Source organism: Etheostoma cragini, chromosome 4 (assembly GCF_013103735.1).
Source record: "Etheostoma cragini isolate CJK2018 chromosome 4, CSU_Ecrag_1.0, whole genome shotgun sequence".
In the NCBI taxonomy this organism is placed as follows: Eukaryota; Metazoa; Chordata; class Actinopteri; order Perciformes; family Percidae; genus Etheostoma; species Etheostoma cragini.
Genome location: NC_048410.1, coordinates 10,675,091 through 10,689,920, shown reverse-complemented (window position 1 = coordinate 10,689,920; position 14,830 = coordinate 10,675,091). Strand labels below are relative to the sequence as shown.

Below are 14,830 nucleotides of genomic sequence, written 5' to 3'. Positions count from 1 at the left end.
ATCATTGATGAGTACCACAAACAAAATGCATCCTTCAACATATGTACAAGCACAGGGCACCGAAGACAGTGCCTATGGATACAGTACTACAAGATATTCTCTAGCAATAAGTAGGAGTCTGGAGAAGAGAAAAAAACGGAGGTGAAGGCTGGCTTAGCATTCTTTTCACATGAAACGCACCACACAGCAGGTGTGAAGGCTCAGTTTGGCTAATGAGCACAGATACATACATAGTATACAGTGAAGGGCAGAGTGGAGTCTGACAAAGTCAAAGTATTTAACCCGTTATTTAACTACTATACAATTACCACATTTATACATATATTTAACAAGTAATTATGGTCAAAAATCAGTGCACATCTTCTCAAAGTTGCAAGACTTTCAGCTTTGGCCAGATTGGGAAGCTATAATGTAAGACGTGTAAGAGAAAAGCACAATACATAGATAATAAGTAAAGGGTAACAAATTCCAAACCAAAACATGGAAATTAGTCTTTTTACGAAAAAGGGGTGATACATAAGAGTACCTTTTATTCTCAAAGTAAAAAACAACTTTCAAACAAGGCATCTGGTCATAGAGCTACCTTAATTCACAGGGTCAAGTATGACTAACATTATCCTTCAACCTTTACCTGAGTTGGCAGAATATTAAAACCAAGAATGCTTCAACAACTTTTGTCCATCCACACAATCACACCCGCAGCTTCAAACTCAGGTTGGCTACATCAACAATCAACAGTGAGTTCTCCCTCTTAGAGGAGCATTTGCAGAAAGTACGTCTAAGGTTTAAACTTCAGGAACTGTGACTGCTGTTTTATGATCCAAGCTTTGTTTAGTTAAACGACATGCTTCTGTTATACATAAAAAGTGCATTAAATAACCAAAGTATTTCTCAACAGGAGTGAGATTCCGGGGCCGAAAAAACTGTGTTGTGATATGTTGAAACTAACACACGTGAATTGATTTTTATCAAGGTGTAAGACATGTATGTGAAGAAGCTTCTAAATGCTGTGGGACATTTTGAGCTGATACAAAGAAAGGCCCAAGCTCATTCACGCATTCAGAACAAAGAAAATTGAACGGAATTTTAAGACTTTGGTTATTATTACTGTTACCTGTAGGTGTGTGTGTGTGTGTGTGTGTGTGTGTGTGTGTGTGTGTGTGTGTGTGTGTGTCAGTGCATTGCTGCAGTGCTGAATTTTTGTTGTTAAAGAGACACTAAATCAACACAGTGAGGGATGCCAAGACCTATCAGGCAAGATGGAAAACCGAAACATCCACTAAAATCCTGTGTTTGTGTGTCCATGGTTTGTGCATACACATAATCTGCAGATTTGTATATCAGTGCACGGGTACCGCGAGTTTCTCCTTCTCTTTAAACGTAGCAGCAAAACGTGGGTGGAGGAAAATTGGGATTTTAATAAGAAATCCCTCTCTCAGTTATGACCTACTTTCACCTAAGTAATCTTGCCTGACAAGCAGACGGTAGAGCTGCAAGACCTCTAATTAAATTGCCTTCCCAGAGAAGTTCAGTAGCTTGGAAGGAGGTGGACTCTTCAGTATGGCTGGTCAGTCTGATACAGTCACTAACCTCAAAGATCAGAGTGGAGCTGAAAGCAGGCAGGGGGGAAACTGGTGAGGCTCCTATTACCATTTGTTGAGGATAACTGGCAAGTGTTGGCCACGTACTGTAGGATGGTTGAGATAATGGTCTGGCACTCAATTGAGTACCCGACTCACAAATGTCTTAGGAGTGTGTGCTGTGGGTATGTACCGTTTGTGTCATGTGCATTTGCAAGGATGTAGTTTTTAGTCGCAGTTAGCACTTTGCAGAACAAATATTACAATCCAGTCAGATCCTCCGGGGCCTTAGTTGTGCTACTGGACGTGTGCTTTCTTGTTTGCAGGGTCAGCAGCTAGACAGTTTTATAGCCAGAAAACCACAGAGGACTCATCCACACAGAGATGAAGAGCCAGGCATTGTATAAAGACTTCAAAATGCCAAGAACTAGGTGTTTGTACACAGAGACCCGTAAAAAATGTTCCCTCACGGCAAAATCCAAAACAACTGAGGTAGGGGAAAAAATAAATAAGAAAGTGTCATTAAAAACGTTACACGGCTTGTGGAACACCATAAAGCTTCAGTCACATACTGAAAGCCATGTCAACAACATTAAAAGCAAATGGAAGGCGTTGTAAAAAAAACTAAAAACAAACACCTGATGGTGTTTTAGGTAATTGTCCAGGGATGTTTCATCAACAATTTTTTATTGATCATCCACCACAATGAGCTTATAGCATGACTCTTCAATGTGTTCGGTGTCAGAACAGTCACAGCGCTAATGAACACTTAACAGTCCTGAGCGGAAGAAAAGGAGGAAAGGGTCAGAGGTCCCAGTTGTTAGTTAACATCTCTCTGGGATTTAAATTCCTCTAGCGTCATGACTTTCATTCAATGGATACATGCACGTCTTTGAGCCAATTCATCTGTCACTGTTCCACACGGATTGTAAAACCTTGGTGAAAGAACAGAAGGACACTTTTTATTGTCCCATATCCCATACCAGACTCTGGTAGTTTTCATGCCAGGAGAGAGAAATTGTTCTGCCTAGCCTATCCACAGCTGGGAAGATGCAGTTTATCTTGTCCAAGTAGCATCACACCTGAATGGCACTTTCAAATTGGCAGTAAAAAAGGACAATCTGAAAGGCAAATCTTTTTTTTGCCTGAATACATATTCAACCTCAGCTTTGTCAAGGTTGCACCTTGACAAAGAAAAAAACACAACACCTTGATTGCCTTGGAAACAGTGTTGTTGGTGTCACATCTCATTGCTAGAAGCAAGCAGGCCAGAAAGCTGCAGGAAGATGGCCGACAAAGGAACTACTTCGGTTGTCACCTTTTCCTCCACACCTTTGACGACCAGATCTTCACTGTCTTGTCGCTAGAGAGAGAGAGAGAGAGAGAGAGAGAGAGAGAGAGAGAGAGAGAGAGAGAGAGAGAGAGAGAGAGAGAGAGAGAGAGAGAGAGAGGGTTGGGATGATGAGCAAAGGGAAGCAAGGAGAACACAACAAAGGGACAAAATAACAGAACATCAGTCAGGTAATCTTTTCTTTCTAAACAACCCATTGTACATCAGACATAAGGCAAAGAGATTGGCTTCAAAGTACACTTTATACACACATGCCCACACACACTTCATTAAAAACCCTTCTCATGGTGTCAGTGAAAAAACATCTCTCAGAAAAGTAGAGAAATAAGTATGATTCATTACTGCAACGAGTAAATCTAACCAACCTGCCCACAACTCTACTCCCAACTGAACAGTCAATTTAATTTTCACGTTCCTGCACATTCCCAGGGTGCTAATCATAACGCCTTGCACTGGTCAATTAGGCAATACCCAGAACAGCATCACAGTTTCCATTAACACCATGCTCTTTGGTTGGTGTGGAGGATATGCTAAATGTCAATTGAATGGATTCGGTCTGAAAGGACCATGTTGAATAAACAATTCAATTTTGAGAAATACACTTCTTGCCCATAGTTAGAGAGTACATTGACACCAAGTCCCGTGTCTGTATGATAAATTTGAAGCTACGGCCGGCAGGCTGTTAGCTTAACACAGCATAAAGTTAAAACAGGGGAAAATAGCTAGCCTGGCTCTGACCAAAGGGGACATAATCCACCTACCAGCACCTCCAAACCTCACAAATTGTATCGCATTTGGTGAATGCCAATGCAAGCTCAAGTGCAAAAATGTCAAGTTTTCTATTTTAACGTGGGTTAAATGCTGGGCTAGATAGCGGCAGGCTAGCAATTTCCACTTCTTTTGGTCTTAATGCTAAGTGAAGTTTGCTGGCTGTTGCCTTACATTGAACAAACAGACATGAGAGAGGTATCAATCTTTTCATCTAACTCTTAATAATAAAAAAAAATACATAAATCATTTAATAAATAAGTGTATTTCCCAAAAAAGGAGCAACAGACTAATGTGATTTGCAAACATGAGAAAAGCTATTCTGGGCAAAACTGTAAATCACTTGTTCAGTCAATAAGACGCTGTTTGTCTCAGCGAAGGCAGTGATCTGCAAACAAACCAGCAACCCCAATAAAATCTAAATCAGCAGCAGCATGCTATAAACACAAAAATATTTCAAAAAGATTGATGAAAGAATTGGTGCAAAAATGAAAAGAAGGATAGAAACAGAACAAATGCAAAGAGAAAAGGTCCAGGAGAAGAGATGCGCAGCCGGGAAAAAAAAGGGGGGAAATTAGTTAAGACAGTACCAAAGGAAGGGAGGGTCGCTGAGCGGAGAAGAGGCAATCACGGAAGGCTGGTGGCTCGGCCCTTGATGGCCAGGACCCGTCGAGGAAGACACGGGGTCAAGCCTGGCACATAGCTCCACAACTTCACCCTGCAGTCACTGGGGTCAGGGAGGACGAGGAGGAGGGTTAAGAACAGGAGGAGGAGTGGGAAGGCAGAGTTGAAGAGACCAGACGAGGAAATATTTGTCAACAGAAAAGATGACGGTAGGCAGTAGGAGATGATAAAGAGTAAAGAAGTGATGAAACTAGAGAGAAAGATGAGGAGAAGACAGGGGAGTGACATATAAAACTGTATTTCTAAACAATAAAAATATTCAGCAGTATTATAATCTGGCTGATCTTGGTTGCTCTGACTGGCCCTTCCTCCACATCAGAAGACAATTATTAGAGCAGGCATTGTTGCAGATGAAAAAATAAATAATAAAACAATGAGTCACCACTGTCCCCATGTTTCAGGAGCTGGCTCAATGAAATGCTTTCTATGGCTAAAGCTTGATTTATACTGCTGCGTAAACTTGGACTTCTGCCATCAGGAAGAAGATTCCGTGTACAGAGATGTAAACCAAACAGGCTACAGTTATTTTTTATCCCAACGACCATCAATCTGCTGAACTCCAATAATAAATCATAGCACAGCAGAGCAGGGGTGCAATAAATACACCAGCACTTTTTGCACTTTGCACTTTAATTATTACAATTAATTCTAAGGATGTTGTACTGTCTGTGCAGTCGTGTATGTATGTACTTCTGTATGTTGATGTTTATGTTGATTTTATTTTATGTTGATTTTAGAATGTTTTTTTCTATTACATGTTTGTATTGTGAAGCAACAAACTGTAGCACTATGCCCAAGACAAATTTCCCCTCAGGGACAATAAAGTGTATTCTATTCTAAATAAGATGAAATCAAAAAGGAGAGTTAACGTTTCCTGCTACAGATTTCCTATTGTAGTCAGAAAGTACAGGTAAGACACTTTGTTTTTTCTCACTATGACCATCACTAGAGTTGCTACTTACTACGGAGCTATTTTCTTTCACTCTCTCAATTGCCCCCATCACACACTTCCCACACACACACACACACACACAAACATGCTGGCCCTGCTGAGATTGACGCACAAAGCAACGCACAAGTATAACTCTTTAGGACACATAGGTAGGCTAAGGCAAAAGCTCTGTGTGGAGCCTCCAAAATACCATAAATCAAGCTTAAAATGGAACAGATTATGTTTAACAAAAAGAACTCACAAAAATACATTTAGAAGGTCTGGAAACCATTTTTGATTTTGCTTGATGAGCCCTAAATGTCTGATTTGTGTGTTTGCTGCTGTGCTACACCCTTCATCCGAGCAAACTTTGATCTTGCACTCTGATACTCTGGCAGCCCTCCATCTACAGTATGTTTGTGCAGCTTTTTTTTCTTTTGGTTTCGTCTGTTTTTTCTCTCTATTTTTTATTGCTGTCTGGACAAGTTCTAAATAAAGTATTTAAAAAAAAAAAAAAAAAAAAAAGGAAGAGGAGCAGACAGGAAATAGAGGGAGTGGGAAGTTAGCCAGTGTCAGTGAAAGCCTACGAGCTGAACGAGAAGTGAAAGGAAAATGAACACCGAAAGTCCCGCTCAGATCCACATAAACAGTAAACAAGCATTGAACCTGCCGGATGCAGCTATGAGCTCAACAAAACACAGATTTGGAGAAAAACAGGGTGTAGAGTATGACCCTCTCTGAGCTACGGAGGCTGACACACACACCTGCAGAATAATATTGAAAATGAAACAAACATGACTCATAGTCCAGCATTTCACTCGCATTCTCTCTCTCTCTGTGCACCAGTTCAAAAATATAAAATATAAACATTATGTTCTCTGGTCCTCAACCTCCAAAGCCTTCTGATCAAGCTGGCCTTAATGTATATTTTTGCTCTTTTCAAAAAATTCCACAAAAAAGACCTCATAAAATCTGTTAATAGTTTCTGATTTCCCTACTGTGTATATGGTTCTAAGCTCCAAGTCCATTTGTTGCTACCAATTATCCCAAACTTAAAATGTTCCAAATGTATAGTTTTTTTTTTTTAAAGGCCAAGTAATTTCCTAAAACAGCAAGGCACTCTAGTTTTAAGCAAACATTACTCAAACAGGAGTAAACAATGTATTTGTACAGAACTGGATCAACACTTATTTGTTGCTCTAGTGAGTTTTTACAGCAGCAGACTGTGTACTGTATGTGATACTGATGAACAATGTTTTTAAATAGTTTTTGGACAACAATCAATCTCTATGACAGATTAATAGGAAATTTCAGGCCGTCAATACATGTAAACAGGATCCATTCATTGGTTGTTTTTGTCTTCACACATTATTCATTGACAAAAAGAAAAATGTAGAATATTGTCTTATCTTTTAATGCTTGTGTACGTATCAGTATAAGGTGATGGTACTTTAATCTACGCACACATTCATCAGTAATTAAAAAAAATTAATTGCATTTACTAAGTCATAAAAGGTGTCTTTAACTCTCAAGAAAGGTAATAATCTTCCAAAGAAGGGAGTCTTTTTGCCCATTAATCCCTTCACTACATCAAGAGAACGCTGGACAGATAAAGAACAAAAAATTGAATACCATTTGATGGACACTTTAACAGTACATCAATGGAAAACATTGTTTCATAGCGGTCTTGGAGTCAACAACTTGTTTTTTTTCTTTTTCTTACCTGGATGCAGTGAAGATCTGTCTTGAGTTGGTACATATGGCGTTAATGGGGCTTTCGTGACCTCTGACCTCTCCTATGGGGGTGAAGTTCTCTACGTTCCACACCTTCAGCATGCCGCCTCGACAGGCACTCAGCAGCATGGGCCGGCCCGGGACATATGCCAGAGCGCACACCCAGTCCTTATGGGCGTTGGGGATTTGCTGTTGAGTCAAAGCAGAGAGACACAAAGTCAAAGAGAGATGAAGATATGACATCATGTTTTTACATAAAAAATAAAGGAATGTGAGTCATCTTGGTTATTGCGTTCTAAAAATAGCAGCAGAAAAACATGAATTTTTCATTTTGAATGGATGCAAATCATCATCAGTAAGGCAGTTTGTTTCTTGAATGGAAAATGCACATTGTTGCTAGGCAACATACACTACTACTTTACTTAGACTTAGTTATTCTTAGCTCATGTGTCTGTGTGTTTATTATAACTTACCATGGCTTCAAACATGATTTGTGAACTAAGAATTAAATCATCTGCATATGTTTACCAAGACAACAACATTGACATGACAAGGAAATGGCAATGGTGAGAGCATTTAGGTAGAATCATAAAGGTCTGTACAATGATTTGCCATTGTATTCATTTTTAATTACAGAGCAAGTATTTGGCAAACTGAGAAGGTTAATTTATGAGTAATTTCAGCCCTATGGGCAGACCTAGTACATATGGCCTTTAAGACATTTAAACAGCACCATTTTCTGCTAATGTATTGGAATAAATGTTCCTGCAGCTAACCTCCACACTTCTGCTGCAAGGAACAAACTGTAACACACAATAACATCCTACAAGTAGCTGCTAAATTGACATCAAGCTTTTTACCACAGTTTTTTTCATTAATTGAAAGAACAGAGTGAACCATGTCTATGATGAAGCAGCACTACAGAGGTAAGGTCATCTTAAAAACACTGGTTTTCAAACCTTTTTCAATAATGTACCCCCTAAAGCCCGTGTCAAGAGGTACAATGCTGCGCCTGTTTAGACTAAACAACAACCTTGTAACTGAAAAACACACAAATGCTAGCCTACATTTTTTATTTTTTGGAATCCAACACTAAATTCATTCATTATTATACTATCATTATTTTAGGAATTATACATAAATCTCATGTACACCCTGCAGTATTCCAAAGAACCCCCATTTGAGAAACACTCTTAAAATACAGAGCATACAAAAAGCAATTTGGATTACACAAGGCTTTAATAAAACTTTATCACACCAACACTGGGTTTTGATTCTGTTTATCTCAACTAACTGGGCTGCAGATTAATTTAGCTCTAAACAGAGGAATACATGCACAGGGAGATAACTTTTATTACATTTATCTTCTTTTTCACATTGCGTTTGATTTGATTCTGTCATTATTTCAATGTTGCATTTTGAGATTAGCTTTCAACCAAAATAACCGTGCAAATCAAGTTAATTTCCCTTATTGTTTCCATTGTTTACCTCTTTTTGTTTTTCACAATGCAGTTTGCAGGTAGTCTACTCTCTTTTTCTAGTGTTTATAGGCAGTACATCATTCAATTCAATCCTATTGTATTTATAGTGTAAGGTATTAATTCTACGTCTATTCCTCATTTGCATGCAAGTCTATTTTAACCCTATTTCTTGTGATCTGAACAGAGCAACATGCTTAAAAGTATGTGCTTTTTCTGAGCAAAATTAAATCAGTGTTATTTTACTGTAGGGATTTGAACTTGAAACAGCGCTAAGTTTCTTTCTGTTCAGTGATTCTTACGGGACAAAAGTCCGAGCCAAGAACGATTGAAATAGTGACATCATCCAAATGGCTATAATCAATATAATCAATCAATTAATTTTTAATTTTTCACATGAAATTGTACGAGGTACAATTCCAGTGAAATGTTATCCCATCAGCTCATTCAACTTGTGCATGCTCCAGGATCCAGCCAAGTCTCAGGCAAAAGGACACCACAGCTCCCTACATTCCGCTGGAAACCAATGGAGGCCCCCGGCTCACGGCCCAACAGTGCACAATGGCTAGCAGGATGCCTAGTAGAAAAGTAACAGTCGCTTTTAAATTCCTCCACGCTTGCCTGGGTGCCGCCTATGATGTAGAGATGTAGATGGATGCAGAGATGGTCTTGCTTAGCCATGTAGTCTAGAACGTAGCAATAGGTCGCAGCTGATAGCCATCGTTACATTTGCAAACTTTGACCGGCCAGCAGGAATGATTTCCCTATCCTGATGAGTGACTCGTATTGATGAGATGGCCACAGACACGGTCTTGCTAGCTTGAGGTCATCTTTTAACTTTTGGTGACTTGACCAACCAGCTGGCCCAGGCTAGAAGAGTCAGGTAATCATATGTACCACAAAATGTAATGCAGGTCTCACATTGCTTTATAAACAAAGGTGTATACTGCCACACAATATACAAACTTATACGAAAGTAAAATTTGAGATTACACTTTTTTGACCATTTATACACAGAAACGGCATACTGATGACCCAAATGGATACAGATGAAAAGAAACCATGTGGAGACAGCAGGTAGAATGAAATGGATTAATGCTGTGCACACAAAAAAATATCTTCTTCAAAAGGTGAACATTTACAGACATGTCCCTTGGCAGAAAATGGATGCTTTTAACCTATTTATGAGGCCTTCCTTTTTGCCTCAAATTTTCTTTCATTGCAGAAATCAACGATTTATGGCGTTTGCCACAATGGGTATGGTTTATTGTGTCCATTTTCTATTAGAGCCAGACTGATAAACTGGCTGGGCCAATATGATTAGATTATCATCATAGTGGTATACATTAGGCCAAACTAACAAGTTATGTCAGTAAAGTAATGCCAATGATATATTTGAGAAGCTGTGTCTCCATTACACCAGAGAGCACTGACAAGTTCACTGTTCAATTGTAAAATATTGCAAATTTAGGGGGATCCATAAAGACATTTTTGTTATGTAAAAAACAATATTGTCTTATCAAAGGTGTTTTCGTTGACCTTTCTTTGTGTTTGGCTGTTTCATAAATACTGGAACCGGCATCAGTCATTACAGGATGCAATGTCCAGTGCTGGTCGTTTATGGGCAGATTGCTTTTTTATGTGCAGCGCTAGATTAAGTTGATTTTTCCTAGCTCCTAAAACTAAACATCATCTGCATTTCCTTTTTAGCTGAAAAGTTGATATAAATGTATTTTAAACTAATCATTTTGAATGGTTTAAAATAAAGTGTCATTTCAGCACAATCTATATGGAGCTCCCTCGATGACAGCTGACAACTTGACAACAACTTAATTCTGATGGTCAGCAGAGATTTGTGATTCATAGTTGGGATCTAGAGGCCAGAAAAGGTTGACAAATTAGAAAGCCTTTCTCAACACAAAAAGAAAATGGAGGAACCGTTAGAGAGACCATTCCTACCCCGTCCACAAATCCACGGGGAGTTGGCCGAGCATTAAGAGGTGAAGAAGGGGAATAGCAAGTACAAAAAGTAAAGAGAACGTTCTCACATAAATTACATCTAACTCACAATCTGCAACAATTCAACACCAGTGGGTAAAAATGAGTCAGTGCTTTTCAACACCTCAGAGAGCAACACCACCCTGCAGCAACAGTTGCATAAGCATATATATACAATATTTTTCAAGCAATTAGAAAACCCTAAACTACAATGTTGAGTAATCATAAACAAATTGGTTCACATATTCCCTCAAGAAAACACACTATGGCGTACGCATTTTAACAGAGGGGTCAGAGCAGAACAGCTTGCAGCAGCAATCCTGGAGGAGGCAGAGTCTTCTGTAATATATTCTATAGTACCCCAAGCAACAATTTGATCCTATTACATAATTAGACAGGGACTACTGAGTTAGAGAGGCTGTAAAACGGATTGTGTTGGCTGCTTCACAAATGAGGTTAAGGTCATATGCCGCAGACCACAGCACTGACTAAGTTGATTTAATTCCGCCTTTGAATGGAAATAATGATGGCTTATGTTCTTGTTTTCTCTGTTTGGATAACATAGGCTAAACAGAACTTATTCAAACAACAAAAAAATGTTGCTTGCTATGCATATTACCGAGCATGCAAATGAGTAAGCCACCTCCACCCACGAGGGACATTGTTATGCACTATTAACATATGCAGCGGCAACAGAGGATGCATAACACTGCAGGAGTCAACACATGCATTACGAAGACACACACACTCAATGACTTTTCTCTCTGGAACCTGTGGCTCTGGTGTGTGTGGGCTCTAACGCCTTGATGTTGACACAGTGCTATCCTGCCACATTACACATAGCGACACTCTGTGGACTTTCTCAACCGAAAATCACTCTAGGTAAAGGAAGACATGAAAGGGAGCTGTCCACCATCTGAACACTCAACAGGCAGGCAGCACAGTTTTTAAGTGTCACAGCCAAGCCAGTGTCAGATAACGAGTAAAATACAGTCTCTACTGGGATGTATGGGCGCAGAGGGTATGTGTGTTTTGTCAAATATCTATAAGACAACTAATGGTTATTTTCACTCTCAGTTATTTAATTCTTTAATTAATCATTTAAACATGTAGTCTAAAATAAGGACACATCTTCAAATTGCTTTTTTTTCCAACCAATGGTTATATCTTGAAGAAATAAACCAAGAAAAGCAGCAAATCATAAAATCTGAGAAGCTGAAACCATCAAATCTTTGTCATTTTTAGCCAAAGTAGTGGTTAGCTATAACCTTTGTCATTGTGAGCCTGTTAGCATGCTGACATTAACATTTAGTTCAAAGTACTACTGATAGATATCTTGCTTGTTTGATAAATTACTTAATCTATCAACTGATTATCAAAATCAGTACTCTACATTAGAAGCAGGGAAGCTGTCTTTTAAATGTGGCATTCTCACTGAATTTTTCCACATTATTCTTCTATTTGCACTACATGAACCATATGGAAAGATTGGCTTTGCTCACAAGATGATAAGGGTCAAGGGATCATGAATTAATTGCCTCAAAGAAAGATGGACTCTTCATGCTCCTACCTACAGGCTTATGGCAAATGTCAGGAGCAGCACTGAAGCAAAGACAGGGTTTTTAAACTTTGATGTATCCACATGAATATAAATTCATTGCTTCCTGCTTAACTCAACCCTCCTGACCTCACGCAATCACACAACACATGCAGTCTTAATTTAAAATAGCCCTTTGTGAGTGTTGGTATGTTTCAGCTTGATGAAAGAGACATGTTTTAGGCTTTAAGAAGAAGCCTCTTCTTCATCCATAACACAAATCTCAACAAAACAACACATGGTATACACGCAGACACACACCTGAGTGAGTTCCTGCTGCTCCAGATCCCATTTTTTGATGCCGTTGTCTCTGGACCCACTGAACAGCACATCTCCCTGTACAGCCAAACACTCAATGCCATCATAATGGGGCGGCTCGAAGTTATGAGCTGGACCTACATTACCCATAGTTCCCTCTGTCACGTCAAACACCTGAAGAGACAACAGGGAGCAGGAGACTGTAAACAGACATGTCTGCATATGTGTCACTCAGGTATGGTCTGAATGTGTGTGTGCATTACCTTGACATAATGGTCTTTGGAGCCAGTGATGACTTGGTCTTTGCCCAGCAGAGACTGTCCAACTGTCAGACACATGACAGAGCCAATGTGGCCTGTCAGCTTCCCCATCCCTTGCATCCTACACACACACAAACACACACACACACACACACACACACACACACACACAAGGACACACACACACACAAACACACATACACAAACACACATTACTTACAAGAATTTGATTTTCAAGGTTTCACTAAATTAAATCACTTTCCATCACACGAGTGAAGTAAAACTGCAGAGCAATAGCTATGCCTTAGACAGAGAGGATACTGAAGAATTGATTAATACAATCATTTTTCATTTCCGGGGGTTGGTATGCACCATTAATTGGGTCCGGGCCCCTCAGCATAAACTGTCTGGTGCATTCTGTTAAATCATTTCCCTCTAGACACATAAAACTGAGAAGAAGACTGCGATGCCGCTGGATTTCAAAAATGGGTGCCTTAGAAAGAAAACATACTCAGATATACACCAGGGCTACGTTCCTGTGCTTTATTGAGACATCCTTTTTAAGGGAGATGTTAATCAGCTCTCTGGTTGATTAACATCTGAAGTCTTATGTACTTAAATAAAACAAATGTGATCGCAAAAAAAAACAACACCTGACAAGTAAATGAATACATCCACATCTAAATGAATTTAGAGTTGGCTGTCATGATCTGCATGAGTGAACCAATGAATGCGAGGATAACTTAGCATATAAATCAGTGAAAGAATTCATGAATACATAGATACATAAATGACCGACTGACAATTTGAGTATTTCAATTACTAAATTGATCTATGACTAAATTAATGTATAGAGAAACTTACCTGTTGAGGTCCCACATGCGAACAGTGTTTCCAGCAGCAGCATATAGCACAGATCCTAATGGGTTGAGGGCTATCTGGTTAATTTGACACTCGCCCTGTGCAAAGGTTATTGTGCGGGTGGTGGTGCCAGCACATGCATCCCCTGAAACCACCTGCCCCGATGAACTGTGGTGGTAAAGAGAAGCCAAAAAGTATAAGAGAGAGGGACAAATGGGAGAAAAATAAAACGTGAAGAAACTAAAAACAGAAACAGAGACCTGTGTAAGAACAGTGCAGAACTTTATAGCCGTCACCTCCTCTGGATGCACTTCACATCAAATTTCCCCACATATAATTTGTCACTTTTCTGCTACTTGAAAGGGGCTCTAAGCAATGCTGGGTGACAGCACTTCTTGTTGACATTCAAAGTATTTTCAAACAAAACAAGGCTAGCTCTCCCCTCCCTCCTCCTCATACTGTCCCCTCTCCCTCCCTTCCATGCTTCCGAGCACTAACCCCCCAACCCCCACCCAACCGCAATTTGTAAGATCAACTGCTCCAAACTGTTCCATCTGGGTTGTTGCAGGTTGGAAACTTACGTAAATGTGCGAACACACTTGGCGGAGTCACGGATGTCCCACACCTTGATGTAGGAGGTGGAGACAGAGAAGACCAGACAGGAGGAAGGACAGTATTTGACTGACACCACATTGTTTGGGTGGCCTTTGAGGGTGACGATCTCTTGACCTGTTACAAGGTTCCACATCTTACAGGTGCGATCTGCAAGAAGAGAGAAGAGCAGTTAAAATACTTTTTTGGGGTTGACACTTGTACGCATATTAGATTATGTATTGTATTATTTTTGCTACATGCCTCATTGTCAGTAATCTGACTTTTTGATACATTCACAGAAGAAAATGTATACCACATTAAAGGAGTCATTTAGAACTAGAATAGTTTTATACTAGCAAAATATAAACATTTTATGCGCCTAGCTTTAGATTCTAGCTGGGAAAAACCCTGAAAGCAGGGAAAAACAGCCAGCCTGGCTCTCCTCAAAGCAAAAACAAATATCTCTAAAGTTCACTAATTAACCCATATGACATTTGTTTAACCTACACACAAAGCCACAAAAATCCGAAATTGTCTCTTTAAAATTGGTGTTTATTGAACGTACTTAGGGTATTGTTTTATATTTTGGAAAATACACATAATCGCATTCTTGCAGTGAGATGAGAAGATCAACATGACTTGCATGCCTGAGAGTAGTATCAATCTTTATCAAAGAGAATGAAAAATCATAGTTCACAGAATGTTTAACTAACCTTTTAGAGCTGTAATTGTAAAA

At 39.4% G+C, this 14,830-nt stretch overlaps 1 protein-coding gene across 1 annotated transcript in view; it reads right to left on the bottom strand.

The window, feature by feature from the left end:
- Positions 1-1,811: 1,811 nt before the first annotated feature.
- The window catches only part of kif21b (kinesin family member 21B), a 64,252-nt gene continuing 51,233 nt past the window's right edge, over positions 1,812-14,830 (bottom strand). The window contains exons 28-34 of the mRNA XM_034869510.1: positions 14,082-14,285; positions 13,504-13,668; positions 12,643-12,760; positions 12,383-12,553; positions 7,038-7,237; positions 4,290-4,426; positions 1,812-2,943 (exon numbers count right to left, since the gene is read on the bottom strand). Of these exons, the coding sequence (XP_034725401.1) occupies positions 4,327-4,426; positions 7,038-7,237; positions 12,383-12,553; positions 12,643-12,760; positions 13,504-13,668; positions 14,082-14,285 (958 nt within the window). The 3' untranslated portion in view covers positions 1,812-2,943; positions 4,290-4,326. The remainder of the gene's footprint in view (positions 2,944-4,289; positions 4,427-7,037; positions 7,238-12,382; positions 12,554-12,642; positions 12,761-13,503; positions 13,669-14,081; positions 14,286-14,830) is intronic.